This window comes from Rhodamnia argentea, chromosome 8 (assembly GCF_020921035.1).
Source record: "Rhodamnia argentea isolate NSW1041297 chromosome 8, ASM2092103v1, whole genome shotgun sequence".
NCBI lineage: Eukaryota > Viridiplantae > Streptophyta > Magnoliopsida > Myrtales > Myrtaceae > Rhodamnia > Rhodamnia argentea.
In genome coordinates this window covers 920,032-946,676 of record NC_063157.1, presented here as the reverse complement: position 1 = coordinate 946,676, position 26,645 = coordinate 920,032, and the positions used below count along the sequence as shown (strand labels likewise).

At 38.7% G+C, this 26,645-nt stretch overlaps 2 protein-coding genes across 4 annotated transcripts; both read left to right on the top strand.

Moving 5' to 3' along the window:
- Nucleotides 1–281: 281 nt before the first annotated feature.
- LOC115738072 (pleiotropic drug resistance protein 1-like) lies at nt 282–9,596 on the top strand. Of its 3 annotated transcripts, none has more exons than XM_030670568.2 (24): nt 282–709; nt 2,718–2,838; nt 3,023–3,111; nt 3,234–3,318; nt 3,445–3,604; nt 3,706–3,782; nt 3,965–4,018; nt 4,105–4,195; nt 4,285–4,586; nt 4,691–4,972; nt 5,047–5,363; nt 5,469–5,629; nt 5,722–5,825; nt 5,922–6,084; nt 6,162–6,278; nt 6,434–6,558; nt 6,681–7,013; nt 7,245–7,535; nt 7,622–7,705; nt 7,793–7,926; nt 8,038–8,265; nt 8,348–8,519; nt 8,613–8,867; nt 8,984–9,596. In XM_030670568.2, exons 1-24 carry the CDS (start codon nt 366–368, stop codon nt 9,242–9,244), a joined length of 4,350 nt encoding a protein of 1,449 aa, XP_030526428.1. In that variant the 5' UTR covers nt 282–365; the 3' UTR covers nt 9,245–9,596. The 3 variants fall into 3 exon arrangements, with proteins under 3 accessions (XP_030526428.1, XP_030526427.1, XP_030526429.1); XM_030670567.2 differs by having other exon boundaries at nt 6,425–6,558; XM_030670569.2 differs by lacking the exons at nt 3,445–3,604; nt 3,706–3,782 and having other exon boundaries at nt 283–709; nt 6,425–6,558.
- A 5,935-nt stretch (nt 9,597–15,531) lies between these two features.
- Nucleotides 15,532–25,698, top strand: LOC115738071 (pleiotropic drug resistance protein 1-like). The gene is made up of 24 exons (XM_030670566.2): nt 15,532–15,976; nt 18,777–18,897; nt 19,086–19,174; nt 19,319–19,403; nt 19,528–19,687; nt 19,789–19,865; nt 20,083–20,136; nt 20,228–20,318; nt 20,419–20,720; nt 20,825–21,106; nt 21,181–21,497; nt 21,606–21,766; nt 21,859–21,962; nt 22,059–22,221; nt 22,298–22,414; nt 22,558–22,691; nt 22,820–23,152; nt 23,366–23,656; nt 23,743–23,826; nt 23,914–24,047; nt 24,159–24,386; nt 24,470–24,641; nt 24,736–24,990; nt 25,076–25,698. Exons 1-24 carry the CDS (start codon nt 15,630–15,632, stop codon nt 25,334–25,336), a joined length of 4,362 nt encoding a protein of 1,453 aa, XP_030526426.1. The 5' UTR covers nt 15,532–15,629; the 3' UTR covers nt 25,337–25,698.
- Nucleotides 25,699–26,645: the final 947 nt, after the last annotated feature.

Sequence of the window (26,645 nt, the reverse complement as noted above, 5' to 3'; positions counted from 1 at the left end):
AAAGTATTAAAATATAATAAAAAATTATCCACGTCAATGTTGGCCGTGCCACGTAGGATGGTAGGTGTTCACATTAGCAATTTTTTGTCAAAATTGCTTAAATGGACTCGATTGAAAAAATGTGAAAAAGATTTAGGACTCAATTGGTAAAATTAAAAATGTGTAGGACTCAATTGGCAAAAATGTATAGGTTTAAGATTTTTGGACAATTTTGCCCTTGAGTTGATACGTCAAAAGCCGCCAATTGTGGGCCTAAAACTGTAATCTCTCTCTCTCTCTCTCTAAAAACCCACTCTTGATACGTACATAAAAGAAGTCCTACCGGAGACCCATCCATCGATCATCGTCTCTTCTTCGGTTCATTGATGGAGGGGGGAGATGTCTACAGAGCGAGCAGGAGCCTGCGTGCGAGCAGCTCCGGGATGTGGAGGAACCGCGGGATGGACGATGTGTTCTCGAGGTCCCTCTCGCGCCGAGGCGATGAGGACGACGACGACGAGGAAGCTCTCAAGTGGGCCGCCCTCGAGAGGCTCCCCACTTTCGACCGCCTGAGGAAGGGCATTCTGACCGCCTCACGCGGCGGGGCAGACGAGATCGACGTCCCGAACCTCGGCTTCCAGGAGAAGAAGAAGTTGCTGGAGAGGTTGGTGAGGGAGGCCGAAGAGGACAACGAGAGCTTCTTGTTGAAGCTGAAGAACCGCATTGAGAGGTAAATTTTTTTTTGCAAAATCCCTTGTCTTTGTTTCACTCAAATTTTATAGTATATGAAAATATCTTTTATGAAAATCATTTTCAAGAAAAATATTTAATCCTCATTTATTTGGTAGTTTAGAGAAATAGTTGAGAGAAAGTGATTTCCTTCTCATCAGAAGAGGAAGTCGTTTTCTCCCTATCTAAGCTTGTTGTTTTCAGTTCATGGACAATATTTTTCATAGACTAATTAATTTTACGCCGTTCAAACACTAGAAAATTGGAAACAACTTCCGGAAAACATTTTTCCTTTAGATAAATGGACCGTGAATGAAATTTTAGATTTTACTATTCGTTTTACCGGATCCACTTATTTGAAAATTCTACTCCCGTTGTGATTAGTCTTTTATAAGCTAAGATAATAACTTGTTTATTATATGAAAATGTAGCACATGGTTAGTAAGAATTGAAATAAGTCAATCATAACGGTAAATCCATCATATTATGACATTCTTATACTCTTAAAACTTAAAGAGTTCCTCAGCAAATTCTTATAAGCTGGTAAAATTTAATAGGTATTGGTTCAAAAAACTGTAAGTTAAAAAACAACTTGTGATTTTATTTTCTAGATTTTATTTTGGTCAGAGACTTTATTTTCTAGATAACTTGTAGGTAACTTGCCATCAAAATTTTCAAATTACTAACCTTTTTATGGTAGTTTGCAAACTAGCAATTTATCTACACACTTATTGATTGTTATATGCATATAACGCCAATGCTTCCGATGTTCTAGCTCTTATATGAACTTTGCCGGTGTTAATTAAAGCGATTTATCAATTTTTGTCAAACTGAATTACTTGCTAATTTTTTTTCCGTAATTTATGGACTTTTCTATGGAGTTACCAATTTTTATTTGATTTGGTTGGCAGTCCTGCGAATTCATTAACTCTTTGTGGAGATTATGAACCTAAGTTAGTGTGATTCAGCAACTTTTCTCCCATAAAATTACAACGCAGTATTGGGTTATTAACTCTGTTTAAGTTCTGATCCCCCCAAAAAAAAAAATCTGTTTAAGTTATTTATTTATATTTTAGAATTTGCCAACTTTTCTTATGTTTACAAACTTTTACTTGCATTTCTTGGCAGCAACTTGAATTCACCAATTTAATATTGGTAACTAACAAAAACAAGAGTCGGTAACACAAATTAAATTAGTTGGTAACTTAATCGGAGAAAAGTTGGTAAGCACTCTAAGTGAGGTTGGTAATTATCAAAGGGGCTTCAAATGAAAGCTGGTAGCTCAAAGATAATTGGTAAGTCAATCAAAGAAAAGTGATAACTCGCTCAAACAAATGTTGTAATGTCGTGTAATAGTCGGTATAAGGTGTTGATAAGAAATGTAAATAAAAGATTGTCAAGCACACAAAAGAATTAGTAGCTGAAAAATTATTGATAATTTGATCTAATAAAAGATGGTAATCACTCCAAATAAAATAATAACTTCTAAAAATGGTTGTTAAATTTAACGGATTAGTAAGCAAAACAAATAAAAGTTAGTAACATTATGAAAAAGTTGGTACCTTAAAAAAACGAAAGAACAAGCTTACTCAAATAAGATTTGGTATATAGAAACTAGTTGGGCACATAATTGGAGAAAAATCGGTAACTCGCATAAATAAAAGACGATAAATTTCATATTAAACTCGTATATTTAAAGTGCTTGTACGAGAAAAACATAAAAGTTGGTAAACTGTATCGAAAGTCGATAAATTAGAAAGTACCAATCATTATGAAATTGCCAAAGATTGCCAAAGTAAGATTTTCCTTCGTTTACTACAGGAACTATTCATACAAGTGACTATATGTTGTAATTAAGCATTTGTGAGTGGTAATATTTGCTTAGACTCTCCTATCTATATGCGCCTCTATATATATATATTTGCAAAAGAATATGTTCAACTGGTGATGGAATTTTTAGTGACATTTTTGTCCAATTTTGGTTATTGTGAATCTGGGTTTCGTTGCAGAGTGGGAATTGATCTTCCTAGAATTGAAGTGAGATACGAGCATTTGAATGTGGAGACAGAGGTTCATGTGGGAAGCAGAGCTCTGCCCAGTTTCATAAATTTCGTTTTCGATATCGCAGATGTAAGCGCCAGCACTGGCTAGTACCTCAAACATGACAGCGGACTTTGTGTTTTTCATTTAGCAGAGACAAGAAGACTGACCATTAATTATGTGCAGACGCGCAAATTTTCTAAATGTGTGTTTGTCTGGTATTTTCTTCTTCTTATTCTTCTACTTGATATCTGTTTTCCTTTTGCCGTTGAAGGGCATCTTGAATCTCCTGCACATCCTTCCTAGTGGGAAGAAACACTTGACTATCCTGCAAGATGTCAGTGGGATCATCAAACCTGGCAGGTGAGCAAATCATACCAAATTAAAGGGAGTGGCATTTCCGAGTTCAGTTTGCTTTATTGTTTTTTGGCTTGAACCAAATGATGAAGAGCAACCTGCTTCTGATTTGCGTTCTGTTTTTGTAGGATGACATTGCTTCTAGGTCCTCCTAGTTCAGGGAAGACCACGCTCTTGTTAGCTTTGGCTGGCAAGCTTGACCCCAAACTGAAGGTAAATTCACATAATTTCTCATTTAATTTCTCGCCTTCTTTTTGTTTTTTCCGGATTTCCTACGTTTAGCTGCTGAAACTAATTCTTTGTTTCAAAATTCACTAAAATACGAATCCTGTTACTTAGACGACTGGAAAGGTTACTTACAATGGACATAGCTTCAATGAGTTTGTGCCCCAAAGAACTGCTGCTTACATAAGTCAACATGATCTTCACATTGGAGAAATGACAGTAAGAGAAACTCTGGCCTTCTCCGCGAGATGTCAGGGGGTCGGAACTCGATATGGTACTTAGAAATCTTTCTTCTCTTATCATTTCATGGTTGGGTTTGTATTTGAGCGATCTCTAGAATGAGAAAAAGGTGGATCCTTTTGTTGCATTCTGTAGATATGTTGGCAGAGTTATCAAGAAGAGAGAAAGCAGCAAATATAAAACCAGATCCTGATATTGACATCTACATGAAGGTAATCAAAGAAGGGAAGCTAGTAGTTGCTTTTCTACCCTTTCCCAAATCAAACAATGAAATGAAACAGATTATGCATAAGAAAACTCGACAGGGGACAAATGATTTTTGAATCCAAAAACACTGTTGAGTTTGCTTTTGGGGTCTTCTCAAGTAGAGCTTTTGTGGTGTAAAATCCCTCAGGCAGCAGCAATACCAGGTCAGGAAGCTAGTGTTGTCACAGATTATGTTCTTAAGGTAATCTTTGACAAGAACCACAAAAAGTAGTCATATAAGCAATTTTGCAGTAGTTAATGTTGAATGACCATGTCCTTTTTCCACAGATTTTGGGGCTAGAAGGTTGTGCAGATACCATGGTTGGAGATGAAATGATCAGGGGTATTTCCGGAGGACAAAGGAAGCGTGTGACCACGGGTTAGAAGCAACTTCGATAGTTGTTGATACCACGAAATTAATGTTAAATGTTCCGCTCTCTGGTCTAATCACTGACCCGTATTTTCCAGGTGAGATGCTGGTCGGGCCCGCGACGGTGTTCTTCATGGACGAGATATCTACTGGGCTCGATAGCTCGACCACGTACCAAATAGTGAAGTCCCTGAAGCAATTCAATCACATTTTCAATGGGACTACCGTCATCTCCCTTCTCCAGCCAGCTCCAGAGACATACGACATGTTTGATGACATTATTCTGCTATCTGATGGCCAGATCGTGTACCAGGGTCCTCGTGACCTCGTCCTAGATTTCTTCGAATCCATGGGATTCAAATGCCCCGAGAGGAAGGGTGTTGCCGACTTCTTGCAAGAAGTGAGTCGAAACATAACAATTTTCCACCCTGCAGCTTTTAGGAGATCGAAAGTATTCTCAAGGCAGAGTGCCCTGCAATGACACATATACGTTTCTATTGATAGGTAACGTCGCGAAAAGATCAGCAGCAATATTGGGCACGTAAAGATGAGCCATACACTTTAGTCACAGTTCGGGAATTCGCAGAGGCATTCCATTCGTTTCACTTGGGAAGGAAACTCGGGGACGAGCTTTCCACTCCTTTCGATCGAAGCAAGAACCACCCTGCTGCATTGACAACCAAAAAATATGGTGTGGGAGTGAAGGATTTGCTTCGAGCTTGCGCTTCAAGAGAATACTTGCTTATGTACAGAAACTCCTTCGTCTACATTTTCAAGATCTCTCAGGTAAATGCTGACTTCAATTCTCATTTCAAACTTGAACTAGCTAATGTACTAACACGATACAACTCATTTATCAGCTCATACTTATCGCGTGTATTACGATGACGGTCTTCTTTCGGACTAAGATGCCTCGTGATACCACAACCGATGGAGGGATTTATATTGGTGCGTTGTTCTTCACTCTCGTTATGATCATGTTCAATGGAATGGTGGAGATTACCATGACAATTGTCAAGCTTCCGGTATTTTACAAGCAAAGAGATCTCCTCTTTTACCCGGCGTGGGCATATGCCCTTCCTATTTGGATTATAAAGATCCCTATCACCTTCATGGAGGTCGCGGCTTGGGTGTTCATCTCCTACTATGTCATCGGATTCGATCCGTATGTTGGGAGGTGAGAAAGAAAGGGGATAATTCCACTGCTGAAGATGGCAAATCCAACCTCGCATTAGTAAGATTTCTGCTGTTTCCATGTATGAAGTGTGTGTCGCGTTTGCAGGTTGTTCAGGCAGTACCTTTTGCTTGTGCTCGTCCAGCAGATGTCATCAGCGTTATTTCGGACAATTGGCGCAGTGGGTAGAAACATGATTGTTGCCAACACATTCGGGACATTTTCTTTGCTCGTTCTCTTCGCATCAAGTGGTGTTGTTCTTTCAAGAGGTATAGTGTACAGGAGAATTCAAAATCTTTTTCTCCCTCGCCCTTCCATCGTCAAAAGGAGTGCTGATTTCCCTTCTGTATATGAATGGCAGAGGATATAAAGAAATGGTGGATTTGGGCTTACTGGGTATCGCCCTTAATGTACGGGCAGAATGCGCTAGCTACTAATGAGTTCTTGTCATCAAACTGGGACAAGGTGAAGCCTTGTAATCGCTTGATGCCAGTATTTCATATTTCTCTAGGAATATAGTTTTCTGACCAACTGAATCCTGCTACGTATGCCATGTGATAGGTTCCCTTCAATTCAAGTTCAAATGAAACGCTAGGAGTTCAATCGTTGAAGTCGCGTGGAATTTTCCCCGATGCCTACTGGTATTGGATAGGAGTCGGGGCGGAGTTTGGATACACTTTGCTCTTCAACCTCACGTTCCCACTGGCTCTCACTTTCCTCGACCGTAAGTGGATTTCAGTTTCTTCTTCTCTAGGTTTCTGTCCATTAGAGCTAGCCTAAGTTCCGTAAGCGATTTTGCAGCCTTTGGCCGATCTCAGACCGTAAAATCAGGAGATGATCAAAGCAATGAAAATGACAATAGAGAAGGAGGATCGATTCAGTTGTCGTCTCGGGGTTCTAGTCACCAACAAGTACCAGGTAAAAGTCCCATTGTTTCTTTTAGCCTTTACCGTCTAGGTGATGGGTGATGAACAAACGACTAATAGTGGAGAATGAAAATAGCGACTCCTTTATTCAAGGACTTACATTATATCTTAACCAATGTTGTCTTTTCTGATTTGCAGTGAGTTTAGCCAGATCCTCATCTACAAGTCCCCAGATGGCCACCGTGACTAATAGGAGAAGAGGAATGGTCCTGCCATTTGAGCAACACTCTATCACTTTCGATGAAATCGTGTATTCAGTTGATATGCCACAGGTAACATGGTTCAAGTTGAACCATGAGAATTCTGAAGATGGTATTTCCTCCTGATAGAAGCATACCATGTATCGCCATCTCAAATGTAAGCTAACTAATTCGTCGTTCGCTTATATTGGCAGGAAATGAAGAGTCAAGGTGTTGTTGAGGATAAATTGGTGCTCTTAAAGGGTGTAAGTGGTGCTTTTAGGCCTGGTGTTCTTACAGCTTTGATGGGCGTCAGCGGTGCCGGTAAAACTACTTTGATGGATGTGCTGGCTGGCAGAAAAACTGGAGGATACATAGAAGGAAACATCATGATTTCCGGGTATCCAAAGAAGCAAGACACATTTGCTCGGATTTCCGGCTACTGTGAACAAAACGATATCCATTCACCGCATGTTACGGTCTACGAGTCATTGGTTTACTCTGCATGGTTACGTTTACCTGCTGACATCGACGATGAAACCAGAAAGGTTGGCTTCTGTAGCCATTATCTGCTTTTTACCGTAGTTGTCTTTTTTCACTTGAATAAACTCTTCGAGTTCTCGCTTCTGTAAAAGTCCGAACTGATGGCTCTTTTTGGTGAATTTGGGTTTATCATCTTCACTAGGATTTGGTTCATTTTGTCTAGCTAGACGTGAAGCCGTCATCAAGAGTCATTCTTATCCATCATATCACTTGTATTTTGGAAAATAATGTTACAGATGTTCGTTGGGGAAGTCATGGAGCTTGTGGAACTAAATCCACTGCGACAAGCCTTGGTTGGATTGCCTGGTGTCAATGGTCTTTCAACCGAGCAACGCAAGAGGCTAACCATAGCCGTCGAACTCGTAGCGAACCCCTCTATTATTTTCATGGACGAGCCAACCTCTGGGCTCGATGCAAGAGCTGCCGCTATTGTCATGAGAACAGTAAGGAATATAGTGGACACAGGACGAACTATTGTGTGCACGATCCACCAGCCGAGCGTGGACATATTTGAAGCTTTTGATGAGGTGAGTAATGTCAACACATCCTAAGTACAAGAACTTGTTCATAATGATATGGATACATGAGCCATGTACTTTTACTTGTGCCGTAGCTTCTCCTATTGAAACGAGGCGGGCAAGAAATATATGCCGGTCCGTTGGGACGTTATTCTTGTCATCTGATCAAGTACTTTGAGGTACACCCCTACTCGGCTGGTACGGTTTCAATTTCCCTTTTTCACAAAGTTACTTGAATCACCGAGAAGCGATACCTTCATATGAAGGGTATCCAAGGAGTTAGCAAAATCAAAGATGGTTATAATCCAGCGACTTGGATGCTCGAAGTCACGACACCAGCACAAGAACTTGCTCTGGGGATTGATTTTGCTACTTTATACAAGAATTCGGACTTGTACAGGTGGGTTCACTGCATTCTGAAACGACCAAATTTTAGCCTTGTTAGTGACCATGAGAGGCACACTCACATAGATCACAGAGAGTTAGATTGACACATCCTGCAATTTTCCAGGAGAAACAAGGCTTTGATCGAAGAATTGAGCGTACCGCCTCCTAATTCCAAGGATCTCTACTTCCCAACTAAGTATTCACAGTCAACTTTCACCCAATTAGTCGCTTGCTTATGGAAACAACATTGGTCTTACTGGCGCAACACAAACTATACAGCTGTTCGGCAAGTCTTCACCGTCTTCGTAGCCTTAATGTTTGGGAGTATGTACTGGGATGTCGGATCTAAAACGTAAGCCCTGTCTAGACACGTAAAGTTTTTAGCCCTCGTACCATCGAACTGATGTGTGTTCGGAAACCTTCGATTCTTGCAGGAACCGACAAATAGACTTGATTAATGCAATGGGCTCAATGTATTCTACCGCCATCTTCCTTGGGGTCCAAAATGCATCTCCCGTGCAACCGGTTGTATCAGTGGAAAGAATAGTTTTTTATAGAGAGCAAGCTGCCGGCATGTACTCGGCCCTGCCATATGCTCTGGCACAAGTAAAATTTCGCTTCGTAATGATCCTGATCTTCTCTTACAAATCTGTGCTCTAATTAAATGTTTCTTATGTGGTTTGAATCCCAATATTGTAGGTCCTGATCGAAGTACCCTACATCCTGGCACAAACAATAACGTACATCTTCATAGTTTATCCGATGATTGGGTTCGAATGGAAAGCTGAGAAATTCTTCTGGTTTATGTTCTTCATGTTCTTCACCATGCTGTGTTTCACCTTCTTCGGCATTATGGCAGTAGGCTTGACCCCGAACCATCATATCGCCGGCATCGTCTCCTTTGCATTCTACTGTTTATGGAGCCTCTTCTCGGGGTTCCTAGTGCCACGACCCGTAAGTGCTATCTAGCAACCATTTCGGCGATTTTGCTGATTTTCTTCTCTCTTTTTCCAACACGATAGTGATGCCTGACAATGAGAGACTACCCACTCATGCTACATATTTAACAGAGGATACCTGTTTGGTGGAGATGGTACTACTGGGCATGCCCCGTTGCTTGGACTTTATACGGGTTGGTGGCCTCGCAGTACGGCGATGTGGAGGATATGCTCGAGGACTATGGCGGCTCAGTGAAACAATACATCAAAGATTACTTGGGTTTCAGGCATGACTTCCTGGGAGCGGCCGCCGGCGTGATGGTCACGTTCCCCATACTCTTCAGTTGCGTTTTTGCCGTTTCCATCAAGGTGCTCAATTTCCAGAGGCGATAAAAGTCTTGTACTATTTGTAATGACATATGGCACAGCTAATAGCATTCCCATCGCCGAGGGAAGAGGCACCAATTCAGCACCCATGTCACGAACGGGATACTTGCAGAGATCGTTTCCAGTTTGAACTACTGATTTTAATGAAGGGCAACTGATCACAGAGTCTGTCATTCCCTATATCCATTGCTCAACCGGATCTGTTCGTGCAAAATTTGGTGATATCGAGTAAGATTATGGATGTTCATGTTCACGAGAACGAAACATTTAAGGGGAAACAAAAGACCGGACAAGACCAGGATTATATAATCTGTCATTTCTGATTGTATGAACTCCATTTCTTTAGCCGCAACACAATTGGACATGCTTTCGTTATCGCTAGTTCAATCAACTCTTGTTTTCCCCTTTAACCTAAACAAGATACAGAGGGTGAGAGATCTTTTAGCGGAAGAAGAGGAGGGACTCTCGGTAACGTCCATGCTGATGAATTTCTGGTAGATTTTCAGTTTCCTCTGTTTCTTGATTTTCTTTTTATTTTGGAGGGAGATAGCGGGAGGGATGAAGATGGACAATTCGACCGTTGGGAAGCGGGGCGCTATCGCTTATATTGCATACCTCTTTTGAATTCGAAAGAGCCCTCCCCATGCACGCCAAAAGTTCTATTTCTCTGTTTCTCTATTTTTTTTTGTTATGGGGAACAGGTTTGGAACAGATTTGGCAACGCAATTTCATTTTTCTATTTTCAGGACAAATTTTTGGCCCAGAAATAAATTTGGAACATGAATAAAAAAGTAGATATTATCTACTTTTCTTTTTCCGGAACAAAAAGAAAGATAAGAATTTTTATCATTACTCACTCCCTCTCTCTCGTGTCTTTACTTGCTGTCGCAGTCCACCCGCCGCCAGTAATCTCTCTTGCGTCCTTGCCACTGGCTATAGTTCGACATTCTCCGGCAGCAGTTCGACATCCGTCGACCGCCGATCGTCGTCTTTGTTTCATCGACAGTTGGTCGCAATTCGCCGATCGCTAGTCGCTCATTGTCAATCTCCGATCTCCGTCCACCAATCGCCGGCCGAGGCCCAGTGGCTGGCAGCATAGAAGTTTTATGTTGTTATCAAACGAATTTTTGTATTGGGAATAGAAATTTTATGCAGTTATCAAGCATGTGTCTCTACTTAGAAACTCATCTAGGGAATTGAAATAGAAAAATCTATTTACGGATAGAAATAGAGCCTAGAAAGAGAATGGTTGTCATTTGCATCCTAAACAATCTATTTTTATTATGATCAAAGCGACTTTGTACATTAAACAGAAAAGTAAAAATTTAAAGAAAAAATGCTTAGCTCAATTTAAACACAAATGGACAATTATGGTGCGATTTTATTATACATCGGTAATGAAATAGGCGGGTGTACAGCTGTTAGAATAATTAAATATTAAATTCCACGTTCATTTAACAATTTAAATTTTTAAGACAGTTGGTCATCATACCATAAAATTATACAACCATTGACAATGTGATTGAAAGAAGATTTTAATTTTACAAAGAAAATTTTAAGTGAAGAATATTTCAGAACACCTAAGTTTAAGTAGAATTGACTATATTAGGCATGACATGCCGTGTGGTAAGAGAAAAAATGTACAATAAAATAGGTTTCAAAGAGAGAAATTCATTTTGTCATTTGAAATAGAACATTTAGCATAATAACAGACGCTATAAGAAACCATATAACGGCAAGTAGAAAAAGAAACAGAATGCAGCTTTCAATCCCTTTACTTTGACACTTTTTCTAATCGAGTGCTCGTACTTTTTTAGTTTGCCTAACTAAGTCCTTCTATTTTCTCAAGTTTTCTAATCAAGTCTCTCCGACCTTAATTCCAGCTAAATCCAGTTGATGTGGCCATCGAACTAAGTCAGAATATTAATGTGGATAAAATTTATCCAATGTCAACAGTTACATGGGTATCATTGTCAAGAAATATAACCAAGGTGAACAACGTTGAAGTATGATGTAGCGCCTATGTGGTCATCCATGTTGGAAAAAAAAAAAAAATCATCCACATCAGAGCAGGTGGCCACATCAGCTGGATTTATCGGTTGGTGTTGGACCGACTTGATTAGAAAAGCTAGAGAAGGAGTTTTAGTAAACATAATTTTTCAGCAATTTTCAGCAAATATTTGAGACCTTAATTAAAATATAACTATTCAACTCCCTTACATTTCCGACCAAAAAAAAAAAAAAAACTCCCTTACATAGCATATTCTATATACATATACATATGTGTTCATGTATTAATGCATGTATGTATGCATGTTTGGATGATTTTCCCATGATTTCTTATTTTCTAATTGTACTCTCATTCATGCCTATATATTTTATAAAATTTATGCTGGAAATTTCACTTTTTTGCTTATTTTTTATGATGTCAATTTTTATTGAAACAATATTATTGTTCCACGATTTATTGCCAATTAAGAAATCCCTACGTACATCCATTATGTATGATGTGAGGCATTGATGTTTGGTTATGTGATCTTCTTAGCATTGGGGATTAGTTTTTTTCTCTTCTTTTTTCAATTTGAGATGTAAAATGTAAGTATCATCATTTAGTGCAAATTGCATTTGAGTAAGAGAGGAAGTAGTTAAGATACGACATTACATTTTCGTTACAAGTACTTCGACAATTTAAATGGTGAACTCCTAACTTATTTCCAATTACATGGGAGACATCAAATTTAAACTTTCTAATAGAAATAATGATGAGAATAGATAGATTGCCAGATGGAGGGATGAATGATCTATGATGGTGTTGGGAGAATCTACTAAAGCCTAATACCTCTAGTCAACATATTCAATCAAACTCACTTTCATTCAAAACTTAAACCAATAAATTGTAAGGCAACTACGATTGATTCACTGCTCCACTTTACTCCACATCTCTTATGTGCAATTTCTTTTGCCTAACATTCTCGTATGTGCCCTTCAATAATATTTAAGTTCAAATAATTATTGAAAGCCATAATTCATTTTGGTGATTCGTCATCTTTTTATTTTAACTTTTGAGATAATTTTTACCATTTCCTTTTTTGTAATTTGCGATGGTAGTAAGATCGATAAATTATTATTATTATTATTATTTGCAAATTGCTTTAGATCTTCCTTTGAGTTGGCACTCCCCTGAGGTGAACGTAATAATACAAAATTATTATTAGTCGATCGACTAATAAGTTATAACATAACATCATTGAAATATTCAGTTTCATTGGATTAATCTATCATAGTTGTGAAAATAGCATTTATTTTTGGGACATTGACATAAATAATACCTAAACTTTGGTACAAGGGCCAATGCCATGTTTGAAATTTTTGATTGTACAATGTGGCCCTTGAATTATTGCTAAATGTTCAATCTAGTCCTTAAAAATCTAGTCCCTCAACTTTCCATAATAAAGTCATAACTTTTCCTAAATCAACAAAATATATGGTATCTTTCTATTTCTTTTTTCATCTTTTTTGGTCTTTATGATTATTAGAACAATCAACATGATATATATATAATTCACCACACGCTGATTTGTTGTTGCTTTCATACAAGCTTTGATTTTTTGAGTTGAACCATATTAATGTCGAAAGATTAATTTTACGGTCGTTTGGACCTATCTCTTTATGTTTTCTATTTATGAAAGGCATGACATACTCGATCTTATTGGAGAGGTTGCATTCTTTCTCATGGAAACTATCAACAATGTAATTGAGGAATAAACAAATCTTGTCCACTAACTTGGTCACAAAAAAAATTTAACTTTTTAACTTTATTTCTAGCTTCTGGAGTTTAATAAATAGGAAAAGGCTGAAATATAAACAGAAAGTAGGTGGCGCTAGGTACGATATTTGGATATAGCCAATTTGTTGAGACAATAGATCAGAGGCCTTGATTAGATAAATCGTACAAATACAAGGACTCGGTTTCCCAAATTTCAAGTTTGAGAATCACAACGAAAATAGTTCCAATTTCAAACAGGGAAAATTACCCAAAAACTTCTAAAAGTATTGCACTTGAGCCAATCAAGTTCTAAACCTTTCAACTTAACCAATTTAGTTCTATATCTTTGATAATTTACCAATGTAACCCATTCTTAACGAAAAATTGATGATGTGGACACTGGCTAGATGGCCGACGCTTAAGTGGAAAATTATTGATTTTTTTTTAAATTTCTATTGTTAAGGGCCCCCGTCGGCCTCCGATTACAGTTAAAAAAAAATAAAAATAAAAAAAGAAAGAAAACGGAAAAAGGAAAAATTTCAAAAAATTCCTATGTCTCTATGGGTTGTGTCACGTAAAACGGCTGTCATCCACATCATCAATTTTCAGCCAAGGTTGGACTACATGAGCATAAATGCAAAAGGTTTAGGAATAAATTTGTCTAATTGAAAGGTTTAAAACCGAATAGGTACCAATGCAATATGTTTGATGATTTTTTGGTACTTTTTCCGTAAACGACCACTTCACAATACGTAAAAATGGGGTTTTTTCTTTACTTCTAAACAAGAATCGCCGCCGGCCGCCGAAATTTTATGGTGGTAAATTTATTTTTGGAGAATGAGAGTGTGTTTCCAGCTGCAGAATATGCTTTGTTATTTGTTTTATGGTGTTTTTAATTTTCCGTAGTTATTTGGGAGCTTGAAAGCATTCTATATAACTCTCTTAGTTATTATGCTGATTAATGAATGAAAATTTTCTTTTGACAAAAGAAAAAAATCGCCAATTCACTTGAGTTATAACTAAAGAATGCATATAATAAGCTGGACAATGTTGGTGTCGACGGATCGATTAGCAAAGCGCTTCGACATGATGTGGAATCGGAAGGTGCATTGTTTACAAGTTTTTGCCACAGTTATTGTGGTCCATCATCTATGGTCTCTATTTAGCCACCCTCTTCTTCCTCCCACCAATTAGTAATTACATACTAGAGGGGCTCCAAGTAGTTGCGAGGTGCGCTCGCAAGCCCTACTTATCGTATTTGTATGTATGTCAATTCAGTCTTAAACTTTTCAGTTTTGTCAATTTAATCCTATGCGAAATTCCAATATAGTCATTTTGGTCAATTCTCGTTGGAAATTGCTGACGTGGCGGTCCAGTCATTGTTGGCCGTTTTGCATGGCATACCGCTAGATCTGTGATTTTCGGCAAAAGTCCATTGGAAGGACAACATTGGAATTTCGTTCATATGTTTAAGATTAAATTTGGAAAAATTAGAAAGTTTATGACTAAATTCACATCCGTACAATAGATGTAGGATTGATTGGACAATTTATCCTATAAATTTAGCCACTGCAGATAGGTTTAAGTTTGAAAAGTTTCGAATCAGGAAATTAGAAAGTTTATGAGCGCCGATGAAGCTGTGTCAATGCAAGAACTGAGCTCCCAATAAGTGATAACTTCTCCTTGGCCTACCTTCACTGAAAAAACAATTTGATTTGTTGCTATTTCACGATCCACAAAAAGGAAAATAAAAATAATGGCAGTCGATCACTCGCTTTCTTCTCCAAAATTTTAGCAATCGCGCTTCGTGTGTGCCACTTCTACCTATGTTCACGAAGAGAAGGAGCTATATAATAACTAGTACTGTAATAATCTAATTCGTAGGCAGTAATGTAAAGTCACGACCACCCTAAATGGAAAACCTAACACTATATCCCAAGCAAAACAAAAGACAAGCCGAGCGGTCCACTATAGAATCTACACAACAATAGCGCATGTTCATTGATAATCCATAGAGCAACTTTAATCAAGCTAATCGTGAACTATGCATTCATCGGAAATCTCCAATTCCACACGATCGAAAACCCTTTCTCTCGAAACTTGTTCATTCATACACGAAAGTGATAATGCATCTAGATTATGGATTCATCTGATACAGATTCTGAAAGGACATATTTGGATCGCGATTGTGGACATTCAACTGACCATAATGATGTAAATGAAGAGACAAGTGCTTTAGATGATAATACATCTCCTGACATGACAGTTGGCACCTCTACTTGATCAAATTATCTTGAGTTTACAAAGTGGTGAAGGAGGTTTGTAATATTTAAAGATAACGTATTTCTTTCCTAGAGACAAATGCACCCATAGTACGTTTCGTTGTTCTTTCGTTCCCTACATCTTCAACCCAGAATGCCGATGCAACTACATTAATAGAGAGTTGAGCTGATACATCGAAAGCCGCCAATTGTCGGCCAAAATCTGTAATCTCTCTCTCCAAAAATTAACATTTTTCGCCTCCCCGCGTTCTTTCGCAGCCCCCTCGAAACAATGCTCGATTCGTGGCCCATCTTTTCTATACTATCCTAAAAGAATCAATCTCGGGGACGCATCCATTCATTCATGGAGGGAGGAGATGTCTACAGAGCGAGCAAGAGCCTTCGCGCGAGCAGCTCCGGCATGTGGAGGAACAGCAGGATGGACGAGGTCTTCTCGAGGTCCTTGTCGCGCCGAGGAGACGAGGATGACGACGACGAAGAAGAAGCTCTCAAATGGGCTGCCCTTGAGAGGCTCCCCACGTTCGACCGCCTGAGGAAGGGCATTTTGACCGCCTCGCACGGTCGAGCAGACGAGGTCGACATCCTGAACCTCGGATTCCAGGAGAGGAAGAAGTTGGTCGAGAGGTTGGTGAGGGTGACCGACGAGGACAACGAGAGCTTCTTGTTGAAGCTCAAGAACCGCATTGACAGGTAACAAAATTTTCAATAATGTCATACTAAATAATTAGTTTTTTTTTTTTTATAATCGAGAATCCGTACAGCCGCAACAGCTTACGCCTGCGTCCCGCGACAAGGGAAAAGCTCACTCTCACCATCTCAGCCATGTGTGGGCGGGTTACTAAATAATTAGTTAGATTATTACTGATAGTCAAATACGATCCACTTACTTCAATATTCTACTCTTTTGTTAAATATTATTTTTTAAAGAAATTTTGGATTTATACTGATTTATTTATAAGATAAAATGATTTAGTGAGCATTCAAATGAGTGTCCATTTTTTCAGCTTCCTTGTAGCCGATTTACCAACAGTTCTATAAATTTACCCACCTTACATGGTAGTTTGCAAACTAAAAATTCTTGTACTAACTTATGGACTGTGATTTGCACTACTTGCCAATGCTTTGAATGTATTTGCTCTTACATGAAATTGCCAACCTAAATGAGAGTGATTTACCAACTTTTGTCAAACTACGTTTAATTCTCTTTGTGTGATATACCAACTTTGCAATTGAGTTACTGATTTTTACTTGCCTTGGTTAGTAACCCTTTAAATATACCAACTTTTTGGAGATTACCAATGTTAATTAGCCTGACTTACCAACTTCTTTTTCATTATATCACTATGTAGAATTGGGAAACCAACTCGCATTTGACTTACTTGCCGATGTTTTTTTTATTTTTCTTTTTTCTAGTTTGCAACCTTTTTCTTATCTTTTACTAATTTTTATGTGTATTTCTTGGTTACGCTTAAAATTTTCCAAATTTTTCAAAAAGTACTGGAAGTGACTTACCAACAATTCGTCGACTGAGTTGCTATCTCGTGTTGGGTTTTTTTCATCTTTTACTCACTCTTATTTACCTTTTGAGTTAAGCCTCAGATTAAATAGATATTATATGAAATTATTAGCTTGAGTTTCAGTCGTTTATGAAATTTTCTCCGATAAAATTATCTACTAGTTTTGTGTTCCCAATATTTATTTCAGTTAGTTACCATCTTTTTTTATTTTCATTTTTTTTTTACTTTATCAACTTTTATGTTACTTAATCGGGAATATAGTTGGTAAGTCGCCCTATAGAGGTTGGTTATTTTATGTGGTACTTGATAATTTAAAGGTGTTGGAAAGAAAGTTAAATAAAAAGTTGGTAAATAACAAGAGAAGTTGGTAATTAAAAAAAATCAAATGAACATTGCTTATCAATCAATTAGAGTTACTTATGAAAAAATTAGTTGATAATTTAGTCACACTAAATGTTCGGTTAGCGAGGAAAATAAAAGTTGTAACTCAATAGATAAGTTGGTAAATGATAAAGAAAAAAAAATCAAATAATCATTGGTAAACAACTCAAGTGAGATTTGGCAATCCAGTTAACAATTAGATTGGAGAAAGATGATATGTTGACGAAATGTATTTCGATGTAATAATAGCCATTAGATTAAGGCATCGCAAAAAAGGCAAATAAAAGTTGGTAGAGAGTAAAAGAAACTTTTTTTGTTAGAGATAACAGAAGTTGGTAATTAACACAAACAACAGTTGGTAATGCAAAATTAGCTTTTAAAGCGATTGAAGAAAAATTAGTAATCACTATAATTGAGCATGGTAATTTCTAGAAAGAGTTGGCAATAGTGTTGATAAGTAAGCCAAATAAAAGTGGCAACTTAAAGAAAATTTGGTAAATTCAAGGAAAAAAATACACGTTGGTAAAAAAATCAAATGAGAGTTGGTAACCCAGAAATAATCTCTAAACTTGAGCCCAATATGCAATGTCATTTTTAGACTTATCAATTGGTTCAAACTCAAATGAGAGTTGGTTACCTGAAGCTAGTCCTTGAACATTCATCAAATGTGCAATGTCATCATTGCACTTTTCAAGTCATTCAATATGGTCCTTGAACTATTTCCTAGTATTCAATTTAGTCCATAAATTTGTTCAGTTTAGACATTCACAAGCTTTCATAATGACGTGCAATATCTTTTTATTACCTTTTTACCCTTTTAGTCCTTATATATAGTACAATACTTTCATTTAAGTAAATTTTCGATTGTCATCTCTACAATCGCAAAAGAAGAAACTCAGAGTAGTATCCTATTGCCGTTCCTGTTACTTTACGAATTTTTTTTGACAAAAAAATAGTCCTAAATATTTTCATTAAGATATCTAGAAACACCATTCATTTTAGTTACAGATTCTAGTACCAAATATTAATCTAAATCTTATTCTTTACATAAAGATTGAAAACTTTCTATAATCTAAATCTCGTTCCTCACTGTTTAGAAAGTGTTTTCTAATATTAATCTAAATCATGGTCCTTTTTTTTTTTTAGAGAACACTAAACACAAATTATCAATCTGAACAATGAGGGGATATATATATATAGAAAACACTAAACACAAAATATCAATCTAAACAATGAGGGTGTGTATATATATGTACATACAGGCGAACATCCATGGATAAATTAACATCATCTTTAGATTCATTATGAAAACACCTGGTAAAAAAATAGCAGGAATATCAAATCAATACAATTTTAAATGAGTTTCTACTTTTACTATTATAGAGATCATCAGCTAAAATTTACTTAAATATAATTATCGTAGCATTAATTCAGGAAAAGTATTAAAATGTAAAGATATTCGAAGCTTCGAGCAGCTGTGTATTTAGGAAAACTTGACAATAATAAGACCGATTTGGCACCCACACCTGACGATGGAGTTTTAGTGATATTTTGTCCAATTTTGGTTCTTGTGAATCTGGGTTTCTTTGCAGAGTTGGAATTGATCTTGCTACAATCGAAGTGAGATATGAGCATTTGAACGTCGAGACGGAGGTTCATGCCCGAAGCAGAGCTGCGCCCAATTTCATTAATTTCAGTATCGGTTTCATAGAGGTAAGCACCAGCACAAGCTAGTACATCAAACACGACAAGTACACTTTTGATTTTCCATTTAGCAGAGACCAGATGACTGACCATTAATTTTGTACAAATGCTCAAATGTTCTGAATATGTTTCTGCCTAATATTTTCTTCTTCTTCTTCTTCTTCTTCTTGTTATCTGTTTTCCTTTTGTTGTTGAAGGGCCTCTTGAATTTCCTGCACATCCTTCCTAACAGAAAGAAACACTTGACTATCCTGCAAGATGTCAGTGGGATCATCAAACCTGGCAGGTGGGCAAATCAGACCAAATTAAAAGCAACTTCAAACCAAATAAAAGGGAATGGCATTTCCGAGTTCAGTTTGCTTTTTTGGTTTTTGGCTTGAATGAAATGATGAAGAGCAACCTGCTTCTGATTTGCATTCAGTTTTTGCAGGCTGACATTGCTTTTAGGTCCTCCTAGTTCAGGGAAGACCACACTCTTGTTAGCTTTGGCTGCTAAGCTTGACCCCAAACTAAAGGTTAATTCACGTAAATCCTCGTTCAAATTCACACCTTATCTTTGTGTTTTCCTATTTTCAGTGTTTGGCTGCTGAAACTAAATCTGTTTCAAGTTCTACTAAAAGCACGATTGTTGTTACTTAGACGGCAGGAAAGGTTACTTACAATGGACATAGCTTCAATGAGTTTGTGCCCCAAAGAACTGCTGCTTACATAAGTCAACATGATCTTCATATTGGAGAATTGACAGTTAGAGAAACTCTGGCCTTCTCTGCAAGATGTCAGGGGGTCGGAACTCGATATGGTAATTAGGAACCTATTTTCTTTTATCATTTTCATAGTCAGACTGTATTTGAAAGACCTTTAGAATGAGAAAAAGGTGGATCCTTTTGTGGCATTCTGTAGATATGTTGGCAGAGCTATCAAGAAGAGAGAAAGCAGCAAATATAAAACCAGATCCTGATATTGATGTCTACATGAAGGTAATCAAAGAAGGGTTAGCTAGTAGTTGCTTTTCTCCCCTTTTCCAAATCAAACAAGAAAATGAAACAGATTATGCATAAGAAAACTGGGCAAGGAACTGATGGTTTTTTCAGTCCAACTCTGGGATAGTTTTTTCTTTCCCATGGCCAAAAGACACTGTTGAGTTTGCTTTTGGGGTCTTCTCAAGCAAATCTTTTGTGGTGTAAAATCCCTCAGGCTGCAGCAATGCCAGGTCAGGAGGCTAGTGTTGTCACAGATTATGTTCTTAAGGTAATCTTGACAAGAATCACTAAAAAAAAAAATTGTTCAACAAGCATTTTTGGAATTATAAGACTTCACTGAACATGCCCTTTTTCCACAGATTTTAGGGCTAGAAGCTTGTGCAGATACCATGGTCGGAAATCAAATGATCAGGGGTATTTCTGGAGGACAAAGGAAGCGTGTGACCACGGGTTAGAAGCAACTTGGATAGTTGTTGTTACCACGAAATTAATATCGAATGCTCCTTCTCTAGTCTAATCAACAAACTGATCACTGACCTGTATTTTCCAGGTGAGATGCTGGTCGGGCCTGCGATGGCGTTCTTCATGGATGAGATATCTACCGGGCTCGATACCTCAACAACGTACCAAATAGTGAAGTCCCTGAAGCAAGTTAATCACATTTTCAATGGGACAGCTGTTATCTCCCTTCTCCAGCCAGCTCCCGAGACTTACAACATGTTTGATGACATTATTCTTCTATCCGATGGCCAGATCGTGTACCAAGGTCCTCGTGACCTTGTGCTAGATTTCTTCGAATCCATGGGATTTAAATGCCCTGAGAGGAAGGGTATTGCCGACTTCTTGCAAGAAGTAAGTTGAAACGCAACAATTTTCCACCCTGCAGCTTTTAGGAGATGAAAAGTATTCTCAAAGCTACTGTCTTGCAAGAACACATTTTCCTTTTCTATTGACAGGTAACGTCACGGAAAGATCAGCAGCAATATTGGGCACGTAAAGATGATCCTTACACATTTGTGACGGTTCGGGAATTCGCAGAGGCATTCCATTCGTTTCACTTGGGAAGGAAACTCAGGGACGAGCTTTCCACTCCTTTCGATCGAAGCAAGAACCACCCAGCTGCTTTGACTACCAAAAAATATGGTGTAGGAGTAAAGGATTTGCTGCGAGCTTGTGCTTCAAGAGAAAACTTGCTTATGAGAAGGAACTCCTTTGTTTACACTTTTAAGACCTTTCAGGTAAATGCCGACTTCAATTCCCATTTCAAACTTGAACAAGCTAATGTACTAATATGATGCAACTTGTTTATCAGCTCACAGTTCAAGCATGTATTACGATGACCCTCTTCTTTCGGACTCATATGCCTCGAGATACCATAACCGATGGAGGGATTTATATTGGAGCATTGTTCTTCGAACTTGTGATGATCATGTTCAATGGAATGGTGGAGATTTCCATGACAATTGCCAAGCTCCCGGTTTTCTACAAGCAAAGAGATCTCCTCTTTTACCCGGCATGGGCATATGCTCTTCCAATTTGGATTACAAAGATCCCAATCACCTTCGTGGAGGTTGCTGTTTGGGTGTTCCTTACCTACTATGTCATTGGATTTGATCCACATGCTGACAGGTGAGAAAGGAAGGGGATAATTCCACTGTTGAAGGATGGCAAATGCAACATCCAGTATGTAAGATTTCTATTGTTTCGATATATGAAGTTTCTGTGTCATGTTTGCAGGTTGTTCAGGCAGTACCTTTTGCTTGTGCTCGCCCAGCAGATGGCATCCGCGTTATTTCGGACAATTGGGGCAGTGGGTAGAAACATGATTCTTGCAAACACATTTGGGTCATTTTCTCTGCTTCTTTTCTTTTCATTAAGTGGTGTTGTCCTTTCAAGAGGTACAGCCTATATTAGAATTCAAAACTTCTTTCTCCATTGGCCTTCTGTCATTGAAAGGAGTTCTAATTACCCTTCTCTATATGAATGGCAGAGGAAATAAAGAAATGGTGGATTTGGGGTTACTGGGTATCACCCTTAATGTACGGGCAGAATGCGCTAGCCGCTAATGAGTTGTTATCACCAAACTGGAACAAGGTGAAGCCTTGTAATTGCTTGGTGCCAGTATTTCATATTTCTCTAGGAATATCATTCTCTGACCAACTGATTCCTGTTTTTTGTGCCATGTGATAGGTTCCCTTCAATTCAAGTTCAAACGAAACACTAGGAGTTCAATCGTTGGAGTCGCGTGGAATTTTTGCCAATGCCTACTGGTATTGGATAGGAGTGGGGGCACTGTTTGGATTCCTTTTGCTCTTCAACCTCACGTTCCCACTGGCTCTCACTTTCCTTGACCGTAAGTAGATTCCAGTTCCTTCTTCTCTAGGTTTCTGTCCATTAGAGCGAGCATAAGTTCTGTAAGCTATTTGCAGCCTATGGACGAACTCAGACCATAAAATCAGGAGATGATCAAAGCAATGACAATGATAATAAAGAAGGAGGATCAATTCAGCTGCCGTCTCGGGGTTCTAGTCACCAACAAGTATCAGGTACGTTGTGTCATTGTTTCTTTTGGCCTCTATTATCTATCTTTTCAGACGGGTGACGAACAAAAGACTAACAATAGACTGAAATAACAACTCCTTTTATAAAGGACTTGCATAATGTATTTGCCTTCTTTTGGGACTTGCAGTGATTTCACCCAGATCCTCAATTACAAGGCCTGAGATGGCAGGCGTGACTAATAGGAACAGAGGAATGGTCCTGCCATTTGAGCAACACTCTATCACTTTCGATGAAATCAAGTATTCAGTTGACATGCCACAGGTAACAGGGTTCAAGTTGAACCCTCATCATGATAGAAGCCCTCATCAGGATAGAGCATAAAACGTTCCTACGCAAATATCCCTATGTCAAATTAGCTAAATAATTTGTCGTTTCACTTATGTTGGCAGGAAATGAGGAGTCAAGGTGTCGTCGAGGATAAATTGGTGCTCTTAGGTGGAGTAAGTGGTGCTTTTAGGCCCGGTGTTCTCTCAGCTTTGATGGGCGTTAGCGGTGCTGGTAAAACTACTTTGATGGATGTGTTGGCTGGTAGAAAAACTGGAGGATACATTGAAGGGACCATAACAATATCCGGGTATCCAAAGAAGCAGGAGACATTCGCTCGGATTTCCGGCTACTGCGAACAAAACGACATCCATTCCCCTCATGTTTCTGTATATGAGTCGTTGGTTTACTCTGCATGGCTGCGTTTACCAGCTGATGTCAACAATGAAACCAGAACGGTTGGCTTCTATTCCCAATATCTGTTCTTTTTCCCTTGAAATGATCTGCTAAAAAAATTTGCTTCTTTAAGGATCCCAAGTTTGATGGCTCTTTTTGGTGAGTTAAGTTTGTTATCTTCACTGGTATTTGGTTCACTTTTCTAGCTATATGTGAAGCCGTCATCAAGATAGTGTTATCCATCATATCATTTGTATTCCAAATAACATTTACAGATGTTTGTTGAGGAAGTCATGGAGCTTGTGGAACTAAATCCACTGCGACAAGCCTTGGTAGGTTTGCCTGGTGTCAATGGTCTCTCTACCGAGCAACGCAAAAGGCTAACCATAGCAGTCGAACTAGTAGCAAACCCCTCTATTATTTTCATGGACGAGCCAACCTCCGGGCTCGATGCAAGAGCGGCTGCTATTGTCATGAGAACAGTAAGGAATACGGTGGATACAGGCAGAACTGTTGTGTGCACTATCCACCAGCCGAGCATCGATATATTTGAAGCTTTCGATGAGGTAAGTAATGTCTACACCTCCAAAGTACAGAAATTTATTCGTAATGCTATCGATGCATGATCCAGGTACTTTTACTTGTGCGTTAGCTTCTCTTATTGAAACGCGGTGGGCAAGAGATATATGTTGGTCCATTGGGTCACCATTCTTGTCATCTGATCAACTACTTTGAGGTGCTTATTTCAGCCAATACCATTTCAATATCCCTTTTTTGCGAAAGTTACATGAATCACCAAAAAGAGATATCTTCATGTGAAAAGGGAATCCAAGGAGTTAGCAAAATCAAAGATGGTTATAATCCAGCAACTTGGATGCTTGAAGTCACGGCACCAGCACAAGAGCTTGCTCTGGGGATTGATTTTGCCGCTTTATACAGAAGTTCGGTCTTGTATCGGTGGGTTCACTGCATTACCAAAAGACCAAATTTTAGCCTTGTTAGTGACCATAAGAGGCAGACTCGCGTAGATCACAGGGAGTTAGATTGACACATCCTGCAATTTTCCAGGAGAAACAAGGCTTTCGTCAAAGAGTTGAGTTTACCGCCTCCTAATTCCAAGGATCTCTACTTCCCGACTAAGTATTCACAGTCAACTTTCACCCAATTAACCGCTTGCTTATGGAAACAACATTGGTCTTACTGGCGCAACACAAACTATACAGCCGTTCGGCACCTCTTCAGCATCTTCGTAGCTTTAATGTTCGGGAGTATGTACTGGGATATCGGATCTAAAACGTAAGTCCTGTCTATAAACGTAAAAGTTTTGGCCCATGTACCATCGAACTGATGCATTGTTTGTAAAACTTCAAATATTGCAGGAACCGAAGAATAGACTTGCTTAATGCAATGGGCTCAATGTATTCAACTGCTATCTTCCTTGGCGTCCAAAATGCAACTCCCGTGCAACCGGTAATATCAGTGGAAAGAATAGTTTTTTACAGAGAGCGAGCTGCCGGAATGTACTCGGCCCTGCCATATGCTCTAGCACAAGTAAAAATTTTGCTTCGCAATGATCCCGATCTTCTCTTACAAGTCAGTACTCTAATTAAATGTTCCTTATGTGGTTTGAATCCCGGTATTGTAGGTTCTGATTGAAGTCCCCTACATCCTTGCACAAGTCATAACGTACACCCTCATAGTTTATCCGATGATTGGGTTCGAATGGACAGCTGAGAAATTTTTCTGGTTTCTGTTCTTCATGTTCTTCGTCATTTTGAGTTACAACTACTTTGCCATGATAGCAGTAGGCTTGACCCCGAACCTACAAGTTGCCGGCATCATCTCCTATGCAATCTTCCCTCAATGGAACCTCTTCTCGGGGTTCCTAGTGCCGCGAACCGTAAGTTCTATCTAGCAACCCTTTGGATGATATTGCTGATTTTCTTCTTTCCCCAGACTACCATCACTTGCTATATCTTTGACAGAGGATGCCTGTTTGGTGGAAATGGTTCTATTGGGCATGTCCCACTGCTTGGACTTTGTACGGGTTGGTGGCCTCGCAGTACGGCGATGTGGAGGACCTGCTCGAGGACTCTGGCGGCTCGGTGAAACAATACATCAAAGATTACTTGGGTTATAGACACGACTTCCTGGGAGTGGCCGCCGTTGTGATGGTCGCGTTCCCCATGCTCTTTGCTTGCATTTTCGCTGTTTCCCTCAAGGCACTCAACTTCCAGAGGCGATAAAAAATCTTTTCACATTCACTATCGGCATATGGCGAGGCCGGTAGCATTCCCATTGCGGATTGAAGGGGCGAATTCGGCACTCATGTCATGAACAGTATGCTTGCAGAGATCATTTCCAGTTTGAACTACTGATTTTAAGGAAGGGCAACTGATTCACAGAGTCAGTCAGTCCTATATATATTAGTTTCTTAACCGGATCAGTTCGTGCAAAATTTGGATATCAAGTAGGATTACAGGTGTTCATGTAACGCGGATGATATGTTTTAGGGGAAACAAAAGTTCAGACAAGACCAGGATTATATAATCTTTCATTTCTGATGGTATTGGCTTCATTTCTTTAGCCACAACACAACCGAGCCAAAAATTTTAGCTTATGCTTGACCTATATCAAGATGATGGCAAAAGGTGTGTGTCAAATAGAAATACTTTCGTCATCGCTAGTTCAATCAACTCTTGTTTTCCCAAATTTGATGATAGGATTATGCGCACAATCACAACAAGATAAAGAGTAAAAGCAATAAAGAGAAATTAAGACACAATATTAATGTCATTTTATCCTTAAACTAGCGTTACGTCCAGCTGAGGATTTCACTACAATTAGCATCTATCCCTCCTATTACATCACTCAACTATAAGAAAATAAGATTATATGTAATAAGCTATTCATGGGTCCAAATCTAAACTATTAATAAATACAGGTTCAAACTATAAAAGCCCTCTAGTGTTACGAGGGCGCTATCCCTTGAAACCCCAACTAGAGCAGGACGTCGTGCCTTCTTATCGATAGGGAGCACGAACGACACCCCAATATTTAACGTAAATATCATCTAATATGTGTACTGAAAGTCCCGAAACTTATCAAGAAAGTGCAATTGAGTTCTAAAACTTTCAAAAGTGCAATCAAATCTTAAAATTTATCAAATTGATTCCATCGAGTCATTTCGTTAACGCAATTCAATTTGCCAATGAAAAATGCTAACGTGACTTTTTTATTATTTTCTTTATCCTATGTGGGGTTGATGTGACTAAAAGGATCTCATTTCGTCAAAATCTGATTTTAATAAGTATTTTATACAAATTAAATGAAAATATAAGCTAATTCTTTTCTTTTTTTAAAGGAAGAAGTAGGGGAAATTGCAAGGGCCTAGGCCCTCGCCGTGGTCACCCACAATTACTGAAAAGGGACGGCGACGGTGAGGGAGGAGGGTCCACGACCTCGACCAATGGCCGGTGACCCTCGTGGATTGTAGGCGAGGGCCTAAAAGCATTTGTGCAAGGGTCATGGCCCACTGGCCGGGGCCTGGTGATC